This window comes from Rattus rattus, chromosome 14 (assembly GCF_011064425.1).
Source record: "Rattus rattus isolate New Zealand chromosome 14, Rrattus_CSIRO_v1, whole genome shotgun sequence".
Taxonomy (NCBI): domain Eukaryota; kingdom Metazoa; phylum Chordata; class Mammalia; order Rodentia; family Muridae; genus Rattus; species Rattus rattus.
Window position 1 is genome coordinate 11,112,542 of NC_046167.1, and position 22,019 is coordinate 11,134,560.

A 22,019-nucleotide genomic window follows, 5' to 3' on the forward strand; every position below is an offset into this window, starting at 1 on the left:
ATGCAAAGTGTATTCCAAGTGAATTTCTAGTCAGACTTAGCTCTGCTTCAATTTATTTCCTGGATTCAAGGGTAGGTCTTTTCCTGAAGATACTGAAAACTAATTCTATGATACTGGGTTAGAAAATCGAAGACTGCTCCCTTCTCTAGTGAAAGAAACGCTTCTAATACTTTCTTCATTCATAAAACTGAATTTAACAAAAGCCTGAGAGCAGATATGACATAGAGCTTATCTCCCCCGAGTTGTAAGTAAATTATATTCTTGATCAGATGGTAGGCAACAGGAGGTAGTTAGTGAATGCTTTGCCTCAAGAATCAATGATCAGCTGGTTATTTATCTGATAATATTTTTATGTATAAAATCTGCTTAAAACAGATCACAACTGTCTAACGGCCGTGATATTCGTGTAGAAAGCTTGGCTCTTACCTGGATTGTCGGAATGTTTTGTTTCGTTCTTTTGGTTTGGTTGGTTTTATTTTTATGCGTGGATATTGGCGTTTAAGCACAGGGCTTCGTGGCTTCATGCACGCTAGGCAAGCATTCAGCCTTCACCTAACTTTTGTTTTACTTCCCTACCTTTCTTGGAAGCTCAGTGACAAATGGGTCATAACAAGTCTCAACAGTGCTGTGCAGGCAACCCTGAGTTTCCGGTTCCTTGCAGAGCGGTTCTCATAGTTTACACCAACATCATCTAGGGTGTTGGGTCAAACTCTAGATTCTGGGGCTCTGTTCTCAGAGACAGAGATTAATTCCATAGTTGTGGGACAGTCTGCGAGTCTTGATCTTTGGGCAAGCAGTACTGATTCTGGTTGTTCTCCACATCCCCAGCTCCCTTAGAGAAGCTGCACCCATGCTCAGGGTCCTGCCAGTCACTTTAGAGGTCAGCAGCGCATGCGTTCACCTGGGAGACTCAGCTCAGCAGTGCCCCGTTTCCTGAAGGCTGTTTTCGTTCTCATCTGGGGGAAATGATAACAGAGCACTCTCTCAGCAGAGTCCTTCTTCCCCCTTCTTTGAACTCGAAGATTCACTTTTTAGTTGGGTTGTTTTGTCTTGTTTCACTGGATAGCCCAGACTGGCCTGGAACTACCTATGTAGACCAGGCTGGCCTCCAGTTTACAGAGCTCTGGATGCCTCTGTTTGCCTAATGTTGGCACTAAAATGTGTCACCACCTGGCTTAAAGGTATTTTGTTGTTGTTGTTGTTGTTGTTTAAATCCTATGTTGTGTTATTCAAGGTTCCTGTTTCAGTGTCCTTGAAGTGACTCTGTAGGTAGAACCAGACTGACCAACACCTTCATCTACTTCACTCATGTCACCAAGATGGAAGAAAAGAGTTTCCAGATCCAGACTTAGGAATCAGTAGACACATCCCAGCAGTATTCTTCCTGGCCTTGACCTGACAGTCTCCATCCTTGGCAGTCTCTTGACCCAGGTTCCCTCGATCCCACGGGGAACGTTCGTTCTGCCAGCTTCTTCATCACGCCGAGTTCCTGTCACTGCTCTCACTCTGTAGAGGTTACCAGAACAGCTTCTCATAAACCTATAAGCTTAGACATCGTCAGCATGCATGAGAATGCCTTTAAGCCACAAGCATTTGGGCTGCACAGATACAAGTAAAATCCTAGCCCCTGCCCATAAGGAACATTCCATTTGCTAGAACTACAGACGTGTTAGCAACAGCCAAGAGCATAGACCCATACTCCAAGCCAGAATAAAATACACGTCACATGCAAAGGAAGTAAAGCTCACTAGAAGGAGAGTTCACCAAATAGGTGATTGTTAAGTAGACCTTGAACGATGAGCAGTCTGTCAAATAAATGCACAGGGATTGGGCGAAGTCAGCTATGGACTCTTTGGTAGAGCTTAAGCTTGACAACATGAGATGAAAGCCTTTGCCTCCCCCGCTAGTCACACTAATTCTACTTGGTAGACCTCGAGTCCTCGGCAACCTGCTGGCCGAAAATGATTTAACTTCAGAAATATAATGCCAACGAAATGATCAGACATAGTTTACCCATAAAAGTTTTCCTTGAGTGGTCGTTTCAAAGTTTGCTTCTTAATGTTACACAGGTGCCTCCTCATACCCAGTAAATAAGAATCCTTGAGATTGAATGACAGTGAGTTTGAATGTGTGCCCTGCTTCATACCTGGTCTTCTGAAAGCTCAAAAGAAGACTCCCATCCTCTCTAGAACTGTTGGTCCATCTGCTTCCTATTTAAGAAGCAACTGGACATGCGGACAAACTCATCACATTGTTAGCTTTTCTTGATTTCTCTTCAGCCTCTCACATATGGGTAGAAACCATTATTTGGATTAATCTCCAAGATCTCAAGTCTAACTCCCAGAGTTGCTGAATTCTTACCAAGCATGCATTTGAACACTAGTGTCAGAGTCACAGAGACAGCCTCCTGTAGAGAGAAGCATCACAGAAACGGGGCCCTTGAGGCATGGCTGCATTGAGTTGTCTGATGGACACCATTGTTCTTGTTGACGTTGCCAGTCTGTATTTTTACTGTGAAAATTTCCCAACAGATGAGATCAGGGTCTGGGAGAAGACCACTTTTCTTCATCGGGAGACCGTATGGGTTAGCCATGGTCCAAACAATACCCAGCATGTGTTTCCCACAGAGCCAACCTCCTTTCTTTTCAGCATCCTGAATTATCTGCGTGTCAGAGACATTCGCTGGCAGAATTGTGTAGGAAGTCCTGAACCGTTCAGTCACGTTCCTGGTAGCTTTTTCTGGGACCTACAATTGATGCCAGTAACACTTTCAGTTCAGTTCCGTCAGCCATTGTTGACCGGGTCATACCATATATGCATCAAACACACGGGAGACTCAGACAGTTGGTATTTGCTAGTGTTTCTGCCCTAAACGTCTGAATACAAATGGTCATGGAACATTCGTCATCTTTGTAGTGCTACAGACCAATGATAAATCCACAGAAAAACGAAAGACGTGTGTAAGTGCTGAACGATTAAAAAAGAAAAAAAAATTTTTTTAAAGCTGTAGTCGTTTAAAATGAACCAAAAACTGTCATTGACTTGGAGGCTGCCCCTAAGACGTACCTTTGTGTAAGAGAAGGCCTGGCAGTACCCATCTTGCTGAGAGCCCTTGGAAGAGAGGGCTGCTGCCGTGTGTGATGACTCTGGGCTTCTCACCGCTGCAGCCTACGGGTTTCTGCACTGTATGTCATGCTTGCTGCTCTGCCTTAGCTCTCGGTCCCTCTCAGCTCACAGTAGTTCTCAGAAACCTTTGTAGACTCAGACTTGGCAGCTTCTTATCTGTCCCCGTCCTTTGATCAGAGCAAATCCAGTATTTAAGTGCACCCCTCCCCTGTGACTTTGTAGCCCACTGTTCCATAATCGAAGTAGCTTAGTCGGGTACAACTCAATAGGAGCTCATCCTAATTAGACCTGTGGATGCAAGCTGGAAGCAAACAAGCGAGCTGGCAGCCCGGCACAAGACACACAGGGTGTGGGACTTGACCACAGTGTTTAGGGCCTGCCTGAACCTCAGACATGGCCATCCTTCTGAAGGAGCCTGTCTTGTCGCTCTCCCACCTGTGTTAGCCACACTGTCCTTAACAACAGCACTGACCTGTGTACTCCTCAGGGTTGAAAACAAAGGATTACATTTAGTGTCTTGTCTCTGTACGACCCATCCTGCTTCCCGACGCAGCCCTGCCCGCTCTGTTTTTCCAACTTCTTGCACTCACTTCCTTCTTAGTTTCTCCGACCCCATTAATCTGTGCGTCACTTTGTTCTCCAAAGTCTCCCCGAAAAATCTCAGCATCTCCCCTTGTTCTTCTCATTGTAATTCTTTATACTGCCCACGGTACAGGCCAAGCAACACATGTAAAACCAGATTCAGTGATGTCATTTCCCACATTTAGCTTCTGTTTACTGACTAAATCAAGACCAGCCCAGTCTCCACGTTTTTTCCAGTCTGCCTGCAGCTTGACTTCTCTCTCCTTGTAGATTTGTTTCCCAGTGCTTCCTGCTGGGGGAGCCAGCTGACCTCAGGCACCATTCCTCAGACACTAGTGTTCATCGGTTTTAGCTTTGGATTTTATAGTCTCTCTAAGGCTTTCTCTTTCAGTTCTTTTTGGAGAGATCCAAGTCATTTTTTTTCTGGACAGGCCCAAGTATCATCGTATCAGCCATGAGACTTTCTTGAGATGCCCCAACTCTAATGATTGCATTTCTCTGAATCCCCACAATACTTGTTGCCTCTCTATGGTGTGGCAGCTTTGCTATTAATGGTTTATGTGGAAGGTGGCCTAAATTGAAGGAGTTTAGGGATTAAAAACTGTGCTGTTATAATCTCATTGGCAAAACAGGTAAATGAGGATCCGCGGATCCACTTAAGCATCCTTTTGAAGCTTAAGTGTGTCGTCTTCCCAGTAAGACTGTAAGTTCCTGTGGGCAGACAGTACATGCTCTATTCCTCTTTAAATTCCTTGATGCGTGGAAGTGTGCCGCTCATGTAACAAATAGCCAGTGAGCCCAGGAAAGAAGGAAAGAACCAAACAGTCAGTTTATCTTCACTCGAAAGGGTGATTTCTTAAACACCGGCTGGAGAGATGGCTCAGTGGAGGAAGCCTTTGATTTGCAAGAATGAGAACTGGAATTTGTACCTGCTGTACCATGTAAAAGCTTGGTGTGGTGTGTAAGGGTAACCCCGACCCTGAGAGATAAAGACGAGTGAATCCCGGGGGCTCAATGCCTAGTCAGTTGAGTCAAACAGCGAGTTTCAGATTCAGTAGAAAACAACAGCAACAACAAAACCCTGACTTAAAAAAAAAAATAGTTAAGCAGTTGAGGAACACGCACCCTGACACACATACACGATCAAAACACAACTCCACATAGGTGTGTTTAAAGGTTAGTATGGATGGTATTGTAGCTTCCCCAGACCCAGTTGGAAAGGGCGGTGAAGTTCTGGAAGCTGGGATTTAAGTGTGAAGATTAAGGTAACAGCAGTAGATTGTATATCCTGGCCGAGGATGGTGTGTCAGTCTTGTTGATAAAACATCAAGGTAATCCAATTATGGAACCAAATCTGTGTCCCGTGAGGGCCCCGAAAACACGCCATTGTCTGAGAGCAGAAAAAAGCAAACTCTACTGTATGCAAGAGAGTCTGTTCTCATCCCCTTGGGAAGGCAAAGTCAGGCAAATTTACTGTAGGGTTTGGCTTTCACTCAGGCCAGTAACGGACTCTATGGTCATGCTTTACTCCTTACTTCCTGTCTTTTCTATCTCAAGACTTCTTAGTACATCCATATGCATATGGAGCTATGCGTGCCACTTAACACTCTTCGTCATAGCAAACCAGTGGCTTAGAGACAGGATAGAAACGAAAAGGTGTGGGAACGCGACCGTAAGCGTCAAAGTGTGCACCCAAAATTGTCCTCAAACGGAACTCAACTAGAAAAAGAAAGAAAGAAGAAAAAAAGAAGCAGCCTACCTAGAAGAGCTGGTGCCTAACCTAATATCCACCATGCAGAGCTGTGGTACAGACCGGCTGGGAGCCCCTGATCTGTCCTGGGAGTGGGGCCCTCTCAGTGTCCGTCACCGCTGCAGTTAGTGTCGTTTTGAATGAGTATGTTCTATTGGCCCATATAGATGTGCATCATGTGTGTGTGTGTGTGTGTGTGTGTGTGGTGCTCATGGAGATCAGAGGTCATTGGATCCACCAGAACTGGAGTTACAGACCATTATGAGCTGCCATGTAGGTGATGGTAGGTGACGAGAAGTTAAGTGAGGTCCTCTGTGAGAGCAGCAATTGCCCTTAACCACTGAGCATCCCTCCGGCCCAGCTGTGCATTATGGCTGCGAAGACCAAGGGGCACTCTTACTTTCTCACCGGGTCATGGCATCTGCAGGTGCTCTCTGCAGACTTACTAGCGATGGCATGAGTTCTGTAACCCATGGACTAGCTTCTTAAGTTCATTTACCCAGAATCCCCAGCTGTAGAAACTGAGAAACACTCATTACATTCTCTGCCAGACATTTGTCTCCAGAGCAGACAGGCACAGGTGAGTTCTGTGGTGCAGTACTCCGGCAGAAAGGGACGGCGCGACACCTCCCACCTCATGCCGCTTGCCGGCATCTTTGACGATTCTCAACCTTTAAGTTTTTGTTTCGCTTGATACGTAACTGGCTGGCCTATAGAGTAAATGAGTCACGCTGAAGATTTCCAAGGTAATTTTCAAGTAGCGTTCCTGTAAATCTGTCATTTCCAAACATTTTTCTTTGCTGGAAAAACGGATTAAACAGTAAATTACCATTACCTCAAAGCTTGTCACTATTCCAGGTATTAACCCTGGGCAGAGATGGTTCCCTTGAACTACACCAGACGCGTTAAACCAAGGTGTGCCGTGGCACCGTTTGCCAGCGGAAAGTGTTAATCGTATTTCGCAGTCACTGTGTTATAAATGAGCTCTGCCGTGGGCCTTTCTTAACCGGATATAAATTTAAATTAGCTTTGTTTAATTTGAGAACTCAACATAGGCGCTCTTCAGGCCTTCCTCCGTGACAGGGATGCCTCCGTAGGAGAACGGAGTGGAGGCAGGCGGAGGATGCGGCCGTGCTCCCCCAGGCTCTGCTCGGCTCAGATCTCTCTGAGAATCGCTGTGATTAAACAAAATTGTCTAAACCTCACAGCCCCACAGGCTTGAGGGTAATGAAAGAAGCGTTGTACGCGTGCAGGTTTGTTCCTGAGCTCCGTTTAAGTTTGGAAACGTTACCTTTTCTGTGATAGAGTGCGCCTTGGCTGGTCTTCAAAGGTCCAAGTCAGTGGCATTCTATGCTTTAGAAGTTTTGGTCCAATTCTGAGTAGTAAACCTACAGAATTGCCTAAATACGGCTGGGAATCAACATTGTAGATGTCCAAGGCCCTTCTCACAATGGCCTCCCACTTAAATATTAGTCCCACTCTGTGGCCGTCAGCTGAGTGGTAGGGGGTTTCTCTGCTTGCCTGCTGACCTGTACAGTGGGGCTGCTTAACTGGTTCCCACGGCAATCTCACGTATCTAACACAGATAACATTCCTTTATCGTTACGTTCTCGACTGCTTAAACTACTAAGTCGCCTTAAAAACCTCGATTTTAGGGTGCATTAGTCTGTGAACTGTACTAAATTATTGCTACTAATTCAAATCCAAAATGAGCTTCTGGCCACTGTCTACTTTGAGACCTGTAGCATTTAGTAAATAAATACTTCCCTGGGGCAGGGAAGGTGGCTTAGTGGCTTAACAGGCAAGAGCACTTGCGTTCAAGCGTGAGGACTTTGATCCCAGCACCCGCATAAACAGCGGAGCATGGCCACATGTGTCTGTGACCCTAGCACAATGGAAGGCAGAGAGAGGTGAATGGCTAGAGCGCGCTGATCTCCAGCCTAGCAACAGGACCTTTATTTAAATAAGGGATAAGGGTCTGGAGAGATGGCTCAGTGGTTAAGAGCACTGTCTGCCCTTCCAGAGGTCCTGTGTTCAACCCTCGGCAACCACATGGTGGCTCACGGCCATCTACAGTGTGATCTGCTGTCCTCTTCTAGCATGCAGGTGTACACGCAGATAGAGCACCCATATACATAAATAAATTAAATCTTAAATAAATGAATAAGGGATAAGTCTGGGAGCAGGAGAACGGGACGCCTGATGACTACTACTTGCCTCTGTCCGTGTGCACACACTTGAGTACATATGAAAATGAAACAAAACAAAGAAACCTTCTCCTTACTTCTTTCAGGGTAAGAATGCACCAGAGCCATGAACAGTACGTTCACGTTTGCCTCCCGTGTACCAACGGTGAATGAGAGCCCTGCGTTCTGCCCTTGCCGAGTTCCAAGTCTAGACAATCAAGAGACGTTATTATTGAGGAAGAGGGCACCCTCTGGCAGAGGAACTCTGGGGAGCTCTGGGGGAGCCTTATCTGAGAATGTGGGAGCCCTGAAGGGAGAGAGAGACACTGTGTATCCGCTGGCATCCACTTGAGAGGAAAAAAGGGAGCCTTCGCCTATGTCCCTCTTAAAGATAGCTTTTGGTGCTTCTCCAGACCAGTATCTATAAATTGTTTGGCTGAGGTCTGGTCAAAATTAACTTTTTAGTGGCAAAATCCTAGGAGAAATTCTGACTGTCTCAAAGACTGTTTGAAGTGTGACATTTGTCCCCATCAGCACAGTATTGAGTCCCAGAAGTAGAACTGACAGTCTCCATCTTAGACATAGGAAGGTATTTGCCAAAGTTTGTTTTTCTTTCTGCCTTACCCCTCAGATTTGAAACTGCTGTTATAGTTACAGCAGATGCTCTCTTTACGTCTTAAAAATCAGAGAATGCCCCCGTGTCTCTTTCTTCTTCTCTCTCTCTCTACTATCTCGAAGGAACTTGAAGTTCAGGGGTATCTTTTCCATCATTGTTTTTAATTTCACTATGCAACCGTGTGTGGGCCGCACATGGCGTTTGCTGCTGCTCTCTATACGTAACAAGTTGACGTAAGCAGATCCCTGTGGACTCTTACCCCTGGGTTTTACTTCCAAAAGTCCTGCTTTTTACAGATAGATGTCCACAGTGTTACTCTGGGCTGCTCATGTTTAACTTCCAGCCACAGCACAATAAATAAAGCCTTTCCTTTCTACAGACTTCCTTTGGGACAGTAAGGTTGAGTCTTCTCTCCCGTCCGTCCACCCAACGTCAACAACGGCCATCTTTTGCCTCCTGGAATTTATCTGAGTTCTCCTAAAGGGTTCACTGGGAATGGCTGACAGGGGACAGTGTCGTCAGCGTCATTGGGCATTATCAGGTGACCTCAGAAGCAGTCTACAAGGAACCCTACTCTCCCTATTTTTACCAGTCTCACGCGTTGGTTTTCAGCTGTCATCCGAAGCGCGCTGACCCTCGAGTGATCCAGTCCCTGACTAGGAACAAGTTGAGCATCACTTGGCTGTGCCGCTGCTGCTTTCTCTCATGTGAGCTTCCATGTTCCCTTCAGGTCACGGTTCTCTCGCCCTCTCATCCGGGTCCTTTGTAAGTCGTGTGTGTTGCACAGCTGCTGCTCATCTTGTGAAAGCACAGCACACGCCGCCTTTGTCATATACACGTGGGATGTGACGGCGGCCACGTTTCTCTTCCTTAACGCTTCATGTCTCCTAATGTCCAATTTTGAAAAATCCCTTCTGCTCATACAATCTAATAGTATTCTTTATCCTGCCCCCTACCAAAAACCCCAAAACCCCTCAGTGGTATTTTTAGATGTGTCTCTGTATGTGGTATGTGGGTCTGTTCCCGTGTATCTCCGTTGATACACAGTGCTTTCCTTGCATGTACAGAGGCCCAGGTTTGATCCACGGTGACAAACAAAACTGCATGTAGAGGTACATGCCTGGGACCCCAGCACTCAGGAGGTAGAGGAGGAGAGGGAGCTCATGGTCATCCTTGAGCCCATGGTGGATTTGAGGCCATCTTAGGATATACGAGTCTACATGCACAGGAGTCTACATGAGCTTTTCTTCTGTCTGTTCTGAGAATCTCTAGTTCATCATGACCACCAAACAGCGTCACAGTTAGCTCTTTCTTTTAGATGAGGGATGGCTCCTCAGCGCAACTGCAAGGCATTCCAGTTCTTCTAGGTTCAGCGGCGGCCTGTGGGGAGTCTGCTCTCAGCCGGGGGCCATTTTGTAGACAGTCTCCGTCCATTCCGGTTGCCGTTGAGCTGTCTCTGCATTGCTGTTCTTCAGCGTCTTTATAGCAGGTCTGGGTGTGTATTTTGTTATTAACTTCGTGGTCATGCAGAGTTTACGATTTATCAAAGCTGGACATCCTAATTTATTTTTTCCTTCGTTGTCTGGTTTCTCCCCCTCTGACCCATCTGTTTGTTGGACCTTTTCCAGTGTTTTGTAGCTTACATTGTATCTTTTTTCTTTTGTGTCTTACTTTGTTTTCTGTCTTTTCCTTGCCTGTTACAATGTATTTGTCTGTTTCTTCCCTGTCTTGATGATTTTAATTCTTTGATTAATTTATCCGTTGAATTTTTAAGTTTCTTTTTTAGCTTATGTATTTTATTAATTCTTTTGTGGGGGGCAGGGTGGAGGCTGAGAGCGTGTCATGGACTATGTGGCAGTCAGAGGACAATTTGTAAGGTTGACACTCTGCATGTGTTGTAGAGATCAAACCCAGGTCACCAGGCTTGTGCAGCAAGCCCCTTAGCCCACTGATCCATCTTGCTAGCCCCACTCTGATTATTTTTTAAGTTCAACTACTTTAGTTTTTTAATTTATTTCTCTAAATTATATTTGATTCTTTTTTGGCAATTGGTCCTGTGTGTGTGTGTGTGTGTGTGTTTATGCACACACATGAGCCGGTGCATGTGTGTGTGCAGGTCAGAGGACAACATACGAAAGCCAGGGCTTCTCCTTACACCGTATGGATTCCAAGACTCTAACTCAGGTTATAAGGCCTGACAGGAAGCTCCTTCACCATCTGAGCTATTCTATGGCCATGGCTTGCTATTTTCTTGATGAATAAAATCACTCCTTTGACATCCTAAGCAAACTTCCTTTCTATTCCTAGGCTTGAGTTAGTGGGAGTCTGATTGTGATTTCTTGTGTCTGGCTTAAGGCAGATCGTTTCCTGCATGCTTCGTTAAGAATAATGTATATGTAGTGGGTTCCTCCTCTCTTCCTCCATTCCCCTCCCCTTTGTCTGCGACACCGACTGCTACAGTTCTCATCAAAGTCCCTCTTCCCTCCTTTTGTCTGGACCCAGGGACACCAACAGCAAGACTTGTGCTTGCCTATAATTTCAGGATAACCTCAAACCCCAACCTCTTCCAGCTATAATCCAAGCAGTTATAATTTTCCAAAGGAAAGTCTCCTCCCTGCAAAGGCTAGCTGGAGCTTGCCTGTTGCTTCCTCCCTGTCATTGGTTGGTCACTACGGTCTTCACAGCTTCACGCAAAGGCTTGGGTTCTTTCTGTCTCTGTCTCCTTGGACCTCATTTCCTTCTCCCTCATCAGTGTGAAGCCTGCGCTTCCGTGGTTATTGAGACTGAAGCTACATGGTATAGCTTCAAGGTGTGCCTTCACTCACTTCTGTGCATAACCTTCCCTGTCCGAAATATATTCTCCCTCCCTCCTTCCCTCCCTCCCTCCCTAACTTTTTGGAATATTTGTTTTATTTGTTGACAATGTCACACATGTATATAACATATCATATCCAACCCAAATCCCTTCCCCCACCTTTATTCCACCCTCCCCCTCCCCCACATGCTGCCTGCATGCTTGTGAATGTAGGGTAATCCTCTGGAACATTGGCAACCTGTTCTCCTCTGGCAGCCATCGACCACCTGTGGCTCCTCATCAGGAGTGGGGCTGTGTGAACCTTTTCCCATCCACGGTGGAATGTGTTCTGGCTAGACCTTACACAGGTCGCCAAAGCTGCTATTCGTCATGTCCAAAGGACAGTATTTCATAGCACTTCTCGTGCTCTAGCTCTTACATCATCTCTCCTTTCCCATGATGCTCCTTGACTTTCCCATGATGCTCCTTGAGTCTGTGGAGTTTGATATCAGTGTCCCACTTGGGACTGACCACTCAACCGTCACTGACTTTTGGCTCTTTGATGAGTTCTTAGTCCCTGCAGTGGCTGCTTTTGTCATTCTGAAGTGTCTATTTTCTCCTACAGTTCATCTTAGCCATCACTTTATCCAAAAGCCCTCCCCAAATGCCTGCCCTCCAGCCAAAGCATGGTAAGATGCCCCCTTCTCTCTGATCTTGCCTAGGTTTTGCTGTATTAGCTTGAGCTCTGCTAACTGTGTTGTTTTGTTTACTACAAAGTCTTGCTGTGTGGTTCAGCCCAGCTTTGAACTGGCAATCCCTCTACCTAACTCTTTTTTAAATTATTTTTTTTTATTTATGTTGCAAATGTTGCCCCATCTCCTGGTCCCCACCTCAAAGATCTTCACCCCATCCCCTTACCCCTTTTTCCTCTGAGAGGGTGCTTCCCCACCCCCAACTTCACCCCACCCCCACCTCCACTCCACTACCACCATCCCCGGGTATCCCCCATTCTCTGGGCCATCAAGTCTCTACATAATTAGGCACATTCTCTCTCACTGAGGCCAGACAAAGCAGTCCTCTACACATATGTGCTGGGGGCCACGGACCAGCTATGCACTTTGAGTCCAGGAGTCCAGGTTGGTTGATATTGTTGTTCTTCCTATGGTGTTGCCATCCCCTTCGGCTCCTTCACTCCTTCCCCTAACTCTTCCACAGGGATCCCCAACCTCAGTCCAATGGTTGGCTGTAAGTATCTGCATCTGTCTCAGTCAGCTGCTGGTAGAGCCTCTCAGAGGACATGCCAGGCTCCTGTCTGCAAGTACAACATGGCATCAGTAATAGTACCAGGGTTTGGTGCCTGTCCATGAGATGTATCCCAAGTTGAACCTGGATGGTCACTGGATGGCCTTTCCTTCAGTCCTTCTCCATTTTTGTCCCTGCATTTCTTTTAGACAGGAACAGTTCCAGGTCAAATTTTGAAGGGAGGTTGGTGATCCCATCCCTCATTGGGGGTCCCACCTGACTCTCGGGAGTGCTAGATTTGCCTTTATCTTCCACTTTGCCACAGACTCTTTGAGAACAAGAGGCTATTCATTCCTTAGCACCTAGTAAATCCTGGTACATTGTGGGTGCTAGGATAACTTTCCTGAATGAGCACATACTATTTTTCTAATGAGGCCACAGGTCGTCAAGGTTCCAGATAAGAAGAAGCATCACCCTGTTTATGCAAAGGGCCAGACGACATCATCCACTTTAACAGCCCCTAACGATCAACAGAAATGGGTGAGAGAGACTGTTTGCCGAAGCAGTCACATCTCAAAAGACCTCTTGTGGCTTAGTGTCTCACAGTGTACTTCTAAGATTTGCGAGTACACAGAGACCAGTGGTAGGAAAGAGAATTGGGGCATTCAGAGACCTGGTGGCATTAGAAGGTGTGGTCTAATGTAATCGATGAAACATGAAGACCTGGACTTTCCTCCAACCTATATAAAACACTCTTCATGGAGGCACTTTGGTTTCCAGAGCGGGTGTTACTCAGGCACCCATGGGGACAAGCTGTCCTGTGAGTTGGTGTATAAACATGGTACACACAACCTAGGCTGCCCTAGGACCCGCATCAGTATCTTGTGGAGCCCTGTTCCCTGTAACTCCATGACTTCGCTTCTCTTTGCAAACCTTCTCTCTTCCAACTGGGCGCCTCCTCTTGCTCCCCCACTCCCCTCCCTGCCCCCAGCTCTGGTTTTATATCTGATGTAGCAGGGTTCCCCACACCACGACTCTTCAGGTCTACATGCCACACTTTCATCGTAATTGCTTGCTGTACTGGGGGGAGGCAAAACCTGCTCCCCTCTGCTATAGTGTTGGACTTGGGCTTCACCGCACATCTCCACACATCACTGGGCTCTGCTCCCACGTGTGGCTTATCCTCATCTACTCAAGTGGTCTTCATGGATTAGCATCCAGAGGACAGGAGATCTGCTAGATTTCACCCAGTTTTCTCTCCCCAAGAGGTCACCACACTTCTCTTGCACGTGGTTGTAAATAGCATCAGCATTCTCGTCTTTGATATGGAAATAATTACTTAATCATCGCTTTGCTTCTGCTGGGGATCTGACTGCATTTCCCTTACAGTACTTATATGCTCATCAACAAAATCGAAGATTTAAAGAACCCAGTAATTTCTATGGAAAACAATCCTTTCTTGCTGTGCGGCCTCAAGTCAGGTATTTAACTTGCACATACTTGGATCTTGTCATCTGTCATTAAGACGACAATACCCACCCTACTGGTTATTGTGAAGATGGAATGAGCTATATAAATGGCTTACTTAGCACACGGAAAGTCTAAAGTGATAGCCTTAAGAGAACAGACTTGGAGGCCATGAGAAGGGAATGAATGTCTTTAATTCCAATGCCCGAGATTTCACTCTGCTTTTGAGCACCCCTGGCCACAAGTGTCCCCCAGTTGAGACTCTACTGCAAATACTGTTGTCCCTAGCCCCTCAAGGCTTAAGGAGTTTGACATCCACTGGAGACCCACGTTTCCCATCCTCTCCATACAAACCTTTGTCCCCATTTGGCAGCTTGAGTTATGACTGAGTCATGGTAGCTGAAAGGGTTACCATGCCTGCTGGCTAGAATTCTTAAACCACAGAGAGACCAAATCTTTACAGATCTCCCACTCCTCAGTGTGTGTGTGACCCAGTGATGTCCTTTAGAAGACCACGCCCTACTCTGCTACTCCAGTACAGAAAAAAAATGCAAGTAAGCAGTTCCTTGAACTTGGTTTGGGGGACCGTGGCCAGTCTGCTTTGCTCTGTTTGGATTGTCAGACACGCTCCCCAGAACCCAGCTCATTGACGATTATATTAAAAGTCACATCGCAGGGAGGGATCTGCTCAGCCACCACAAGCCTATTCATGATTTATAAACAATTAAAGGGCACGGCTCAAATGAATGCAAGCATCTGGGAAAGTCATTATTCATGTATGAGTCTACTCAAACATTTGTCATCTCCCTGGTGACTTTAACTTACTCTCTGCGCCTTGGGACCTCAAATTATATTAAGCAAAGTAGACGTTAAACTCTTTTATTTGGTTTAATCGTTGGTCTCGTTCCACTTGCCCAGATTATTTGGGCTCGTTTAAAATGAGCCCTCCTGTCTCCTTGATGCATTAAAATAGGAAGGAGGGAGATTTCTCTTTAGAACCTACTACATTCCGAGGATGAATGCAAATTATCCTACTATGATTCTTAATGACCCACTATTAACATAGTAGGAAGCCCAGCACATTAATGCAATGGTACTTTTCACATCATTACTCCTAATGGAAGTGTTACTGGGAAAATAGCCTGACCTTTAGCTATGGATCCCGATAGCAAAATATATTCTGCTTACTCCATACCTCTATTCACGTAGCACGTCCGCGGCTCTCACATGAGCGCCATGACAATCTTTTGGCCTCGTTCTGAGGTCTCGTCTGTGACTGTAATGGAGAGAATAGAATTTCATCTTCAATAGGTAAATTCTAGTTAAAAGTCCCTTTGAAGTTTGGATGTAATCCATGGGCCAGAATGTCAATAATGTGCCCAGTGGAAGTATTTGTTTCTGTAGGCGGGTTTTTGTTTTTTTTTTTTTAAAGCCCGTGCTGTGCCTTCAAAGGTCTTAGTCATGGGCCCAGGGGATGGTGATTTTTCTAGCATTTTTCTATTGAAAGCAGAAAAGTTTTAACTGAAAGAAGAAAAAATTAACAGGAACTGCTGCCTTTCTGAGTGAATGATGAGTGATTGAGCTCAAGGTTAGACTGTAACTCTCTGAACTGCAGCCCCTCATGGGATGAGAGAGAACTTTGCACAACCTTCCCTTCAGTTCTTCTGATGCCATTGGGCATCGGCACGGCCGAGGTCTCCTTTGTTATTTGGAAGCACAACTTGCTAATGTGTGATAATTTGGGCACAAGCATTTCACAATGTTAAGAAAGGAGGTTGCTATGGAAATTAATTGTGTACACAGCATTATAAGTGGAAAGATGTTTACCTCAGAAGGCAGTCTACTCGGTCATTTTTGCAATATGCTTTTTCATTTAAATGAATAGAATACTAGATGCAAATGCATCGTTGTTTTTTTTAAATTTTATTTATTAAAGCAGAACTTCAGGCACCTTTTGACAGTCTTTCCATTTGTAAATGTTATCGTGGGCATTTAATTATAAGGAAGTCTTTTTTCTTTAAATATGTTTTGTTAATTAAGACTTCCTGCTCGGGCTGGAGAGATGGCTCAGTGGTTAGGAGCACCGACTGCTCTTCCAGAGGTCCTGAGTTCTATTCCCAGCAACCACATGGTGGCTCACAACCATCTCTAGTCAATGCCGTCCACTTTTGCCTGCTGGTACTCACTCAGCCAGCACAGCTCAGCATCCTTCCATACGTCTCTTCTACCATTGCCATTTACACTCCAGCATCCCTCCAGACTATGGTTCTAGATGTTCCGACGGCTGTCTAACCCTCGCCTGCTGACCCACTGATATCTCCATTTACTGATCTGTATAGCGTCTCAGAGTCTGTCTGTCAGCCCCCTCTGCTCTCGTTTTCCTGACGTCTCCACGTGCTTTAAATCTCCATCCCGCTGCCGAGCTCCTTTAGCTAATGCTAACACCAGTCCATCCCTCCCACCCAGACCCCCCTCAGGAGACGGCTCCACTCCATTCACTGTTTCAAGCCTTAGTGCTTGTCCTCAGTCTGGCACTTGCCCGTTGTCTACAGTTCCAAACCTTCCCACACTCTCTCTCTCCATGATGCCTCACCACTGAGTCTTCAGAGCCTGGAGCCTCCGGCCTAGAGACTTTCTTGTCAGTTCAAGTTAAAGCCACTTCTTGTCAGTATCCCCAACCTCTGGCCTCCCCTCAGGTTCAAAGATGGCCCCTGTACTTCAGTCTTGTATCCCTTCACCCCTAGTTCCTCCAGAATGGTTCCTCATTCCTCCATTCTCATGTACCCTGTGCTCAGCTACCCAGCTGCCTCTCCTACCACCTACAAGCCATCCTTCCTCCTCCCTGTCCTCCTCCCTTCCTGCTGAGCCCGGGTGTGTCTAGAGGGATGTTGGTGGCTCTTCCCGCAATGACTCTCAGCAGACCCTTGCCAAGCCTCTGTTTCGCTAATGCTCTGGAGCCCCCTGTGAGCCTTGAGAAGACTTTCTGCCTGGATCCCTGGCTTTGCGGTCATTCTGGTCTTCTCAGTGGGCTTCTCTGCCTCCGTATTTATTCTTAGTGTTCTCCACAATCTATTCTGCCTCCGTATTTATTCTTGGTGTTCTCCACAATCTATTCTGTCTCTGTATTTATTCTTGGTGTTCTCCACAATCTATTCTGTCTCTGTATTTATTCTTGGTGTTCTCCACAATCTATTCTGTCTCTGTATTTATTCTTGGTGTTCTCCACAATCTATTCTGTCTCTGTATTTATTCTTGGTGTTCTCCACAATCTATTCTGTCTCTGTATTTATTCTTGGTGTTCTCCACAATCTATGCTGTCCGGTGCCCTCCCTTCTCTATGTTCTCTCTTCTTACCAGTTTTTCTGTTTATCATTTTAACTCCCATCTGTACAACAGGCTCTTCGTGTCCAGTGAGTTTAGCATCTACAAGCTTAACCAGGCAGGGATGGCAGGCAGTCGAGGAAAAAAATAAGACGGAAAATCTTTGGTACTGGCAGCACAGCTTAGCGGTAAAGTACAGGTTTCAAATGTGTAGACCTCTGGTGGTGCACACCTTTGATCCTCTCACGTGGCAGGCAGAGACAGGTGGCTCTCTTAGTTCAAGGCCAGCCTTGAACTACCTTGGTCTACAGAGCAAGTTTCAGGACAGCCAGGGCTATGCCGAGAAACACTGTCTCAAAAACCAACAGCGATAAAACCAAGCATGTAGAATTTTTCCCTGTGATGATTCCATAAATAAATATATATTGATAGCACACATAGGTAATGTATCAGCTATATGATTGTCTTCCAGGGTCCTGGAGCTGGTCCCCACTGACCCAGACTAACAGTGTCTTAGCCCAGCTTCTTTCGTTGTACCTCTCCTTCTGTCCTTCTTTCTGCTGGCCATGTCGGGGGGATACTCCATAAACAGCCTGCCCAGGTCTATACCTTCACCTCACATGCCTTCCCTTCATCCGTTACCCCACGCACCCAACCACAGGCTGTCACTCACCTGCCCTAGATGCTTGATTAACTGGGACAAGTCTTAACTTCCAAAAGGGGTCCCCATCTCTCCTCCGGCCTGCAGGGCTGTCTTCTCCTCGCCTGGTGTCTTCTTGCTTGCATCTGAGTTTAGACATACAACCTCTTTCCTCTTTCTCTATTTCCTTAAGACATGAATAAAATTTAAAAGTAATATTGCTGATCAGGAGCATAATCATTTTATGGATCTCATATATTTTATTATTTCCCAGTAAAAAATGCCCACTCTAATGCTGCTAGTGTAGTAGTAATACCACAGTTTTGCTGCACAGCCCTTTTGACATTATTTTTCCAACATAGGACAGGTATACAACGTGTGCCTTGCAATTCTTTGATTTACATATTAGCGGAGCCTTTTCCCTAGTATTTTATACTTCAAATACACTATTGATCTACAGGGACTATTGAAGTCACTCCTTTATATGAGTGCATTCTTTAAAGCTATTGAACATTCTGCAGCATATAGAGTGTGGCCAGGTCTCACAGCTCTTTTAAGGTGTTTGCTTTTCACTGAATGGGGATTTCAATTTTTGTATGGTTACATCTGTCAATATTTTCCTTTGCCATTTATTTTTGAAAGAGACCTTTTAACACATTGAAATTACCAATATTTTAAATACCACGGAGGCAGTGCGACGTGGCCGCTTACTGACCCACAGGCAGCGAGGTAAAAAGGCGGGTCGAAGAGTGCTCGGGAACAGAAATGTCAACCGCGCACCTCACGTGTGGTCACACACTGCGTGACTTTCCTGGGGTCACTGTCCTGTCTCTCTTTGGTCCTGCCCTGTGACTCTCCGTGGTTTACTAGGGCAAGTCTTTCCTCCTGTCTAATGCAGTGTGCGGGGTGTTGATTCCTGCCTGGACTGAGTCTTAGGATTTCAGTGAGATGGACAGCAGTATTAAGGTGACTACGGAGTCCATAGGGATCATCGTGAGAACATCTCCGTGTAATGTTGCCCTCGATTTTAAATTAACAACACAGACGAAGTCGTTTAACACTCATTCTCAGCTCTGTCATGAGTGGATCTGACTGGGCTATATGAAACATGCTTTTCCCATCAGACACATGTACACAAAAGAAGATCAGTTTCTGCACAAACTGCTTAGTGTTCCCAGCCAGTTCCTTGTTGAAGCATCAGCCATCGTGTGTAGCCAGGGCTCAGCTGTCTGCCATCTTTACCATAAAAACCAGTGCCGCTGTGGAGGATTGTCTCAGGTAGGCTTTTCATTGCTGTGAAGAGACACCAAGGCCATGGCAACTCTTACAAAGGACAACATTTCACTGGGGCTGGCTTCCAGGTTCAGAGGTTCAGTCCATTATCATCATGGCGGGAAGCCTGGCATCGTGCAGGCAGGCATGGTGCTGGGGGAGATACTGAGAGTTCTACATCTTGATTTGCAGGCAGCAGGAGGAAATTGACACACTAGGCATAGCTTGAACATAGGAGACCTCAAAGCTCTCCCTCACAGCGACACACTTTCTCTAACAAGGGCACGCCTACTCTGACAAGGCCAAACTTCCTGATAGTGACACTCCCTATGGGCCAAGCATTCAAACCTATGGGTCTGTGGGGCCATTCCTCTGTATCGGATATCCTTAGAAATTCACTTCAGGGCAGAGGAAGTAACTTGTAGTAGAGCACATGCGTGTGTTCAGGTCAAATTCCCAGCCCCAGGAAAGGAGCAGCAGAAGACATAGACTTGTTTTCTCCTTGGGACTATGTTCCTGTTTTGTTCTTCACCCCTCTGTTGCAAAAGTGTTTAGTAGCATTTGGTGTTCTCTTTCAGTCTTCACAGAAAATTACTGTACTGCGAATCACGTGGACAAACTTCCCGGCCCACGAGACTGGGTACAGATTCTACAGGACCAGATTAAACTGGCCAGAAGAAGGTTGAAAAGAGGCTCAGGTATGAAAAGCTGTGGAGGGGTCATCGGGGACGGTGCCTTACTGAACTTTTATGACGGACGCACGGTGCTTTCTCGCTGGGGCATTGAGCGTCTTCTGACGCTAGAAGGAGATGTTCTGTGTAATGTGCTGTGTTGGCTCCAGTGAATCTTTAAAGTCGTCTTAAGATAGTAAAAGTAGTAGAGATGTAATAGTAAGAATAGTAAAAATGATGTCGGCCTTTTGCTTTTAATAGCCCAAAGGGGAAAGATTACTAATGTCACCTGTGGTCTAATGTGTGTCACATGTAGAACTGAGTCTTTCGTGGTTATATCTACATAAGTTTTTAAAGGGACTAATTCCTCAAAGTTTAAAATGAAAAAAGAAGAAGAAGAAAACAGTGGATGGGAAGGTGCATACCTTCCATGCCAGCACAGGAGATAGAAACAGAAGGATCTCCTTGAGTTTGAGGCCAGCCTGGTCTACATAGTGAGTTCCAGGACCTGTTTCAGAAATTTAAAAAAAAAAAAAAGCAAAATTCATCCTGTCAGAAACACCACATCAAGTTGGAAATTCAAGGGGCATGTGTGAGTTTGTGTGTGTGTGTGTGTGTGTGTGTGTGTGTGTGTGAGTGTGAGTGTGTGTGTGCTATGTACTCTGTGGTGTGTGTGTGTGTGTGTGTGTGTGTGTGTACTGCTGTGTACTCTGTGTGTGTGTGTGTGTGTGTGTACTGTGTACTGTGTGTGTCTGTGTGTGTGTGTGTGTGTGTGCTGTGTGTACTCTGTGTGTGTGTGTGTGTGTGTGTGTGTGTGTGTGTGTGTGCCTGGAGCACAATCTCAGTGTGTATTATTCAGGTGCTGTCTCTTACTGACTTGGAATTCATCAAGCAGGCTAAGACACCTGGCCAGCCCACCCTATGAATCCAGTGCTGAGATTAGATTACAAGGGCACGCTACTTATTTTTTTAAAGATTTATGTATTTATTATATATGAGCACACTGTAACTGTCTTCAGACACACCAGAGGAGGGCATCAGATCTCATTTCAGATGGTCGTGAGCCACCATGTGGTTGCTGGGAATTGAACTCAGGTCCCCTGGGAGAGCAGTCAGTGCTCTTAACCACTGAGCCATCTCTCCAGCCCACATACCACTTATCTATTATTCACTTATTTATATTCTCACCTGGGTTTTGAGAAGCTCTAGTGTTTGCATGATAAGCATGCTACCAGCTGAGCTGTCCCCTAAGGCCCAATTTTTATTGTTTTTGAGGAATCCTGATATTGTTTTGATAACATATATACTAATGTACATAAAATTTATAGATAGATTTTATAAATAAAATTTATAAATACAATTATAAATAAATTTATAGGTAAAAGTATAAATATCTTATAAAGCTTAAGAGATTTGTGATCTATAGAGATAACCATTCTTGGATGATAGAAAAAAAATCAATCCCAAGGAAATTCTAGCTGAAAGGTGGTGCACTGTCAGATTCGAGAGGCTTGAGGCTTGATGACCGAATCTAGATAGTCACAATCCAGCTGCTGCTCCCTGTGCCTAGGAAAATAGCTGCCAAACTGCCAGTGCTCAAGTTTTAAACACACACACACACACACTCACACACATACACACGCACACACACACACACACACACACACACACACACACACACACACACACACACACACACACACACACACACACACACACACACACACACACACACACACACACAGACACATGCACACACACACACACACTCACACACACACACACACACAGACGCACACACACGACCCACTGAATCATTTCCGGTGTATCCCCAAACACACCCAGTGTGTTAAAGAGACATCTGCATCCCTGCATTCACTGAAGTATTTTTCCTAACAGCTTCTAAAATATATAATCACCATAAGCATCCACTTCAGTAGATCGAGTAATAATGAAAACGTGCTGTACATACATAACCAAATGCTTTTGAACCTTGAAAAAGAAGGAATTCACTTGTTTGCATCAACATGGGCGAGCCTTATGCTAAATAGAGTAAACCAGGTCAGGAACACAAGTGCCATGGAACCTCGCTGAGGAATCTGACAAGGGAGGGCTCCCAGAAGTAGAGTGCAGCGTGTAGTCAGTCACAGGAGCCTGCGGTCTGGGAAGATGCGAGGCAAAGGAACAACATTTCAGTTAGACACGGAGTAAGAGTGATGTGACATGACTAATAATGTTATTATAATATACTCAGGAATATCTGAGTTCGCATCACATATTTTAATAAAGAGTAATTCACAGATCATTCATACGTGTTGTATATCATAAATATGTGTTTTTTTAATTAAAAGA

The 22,019-nt window shown here is 45.5% G+C and overlaps 1 protein-coding gene across 2 annotated transcripts in view; it reads left to right on the top strand.

The window, feature by feature from the left end:
- Bend7 (BEN domain containing 7) overlaps positions 1 to 22,019 on the top strand; it is an 81,508-nt gene that overhangs the window by 48,364 nt on the left and 11,125 nt on the right. For both annotated transcript variants that reach the window (XM_032884957.1, XM_032884958.1), the window contains exon 7: positions 19,575 to 19,694. In XM_032884957.1, the coding sequence (XP_032740848.1) occupies positions 19,575 to 19,694 (120 nt within the window). The remainder of the gene's footprint in view (positions 1 to 19,574; positions 19,695 to 22,019) is intronic.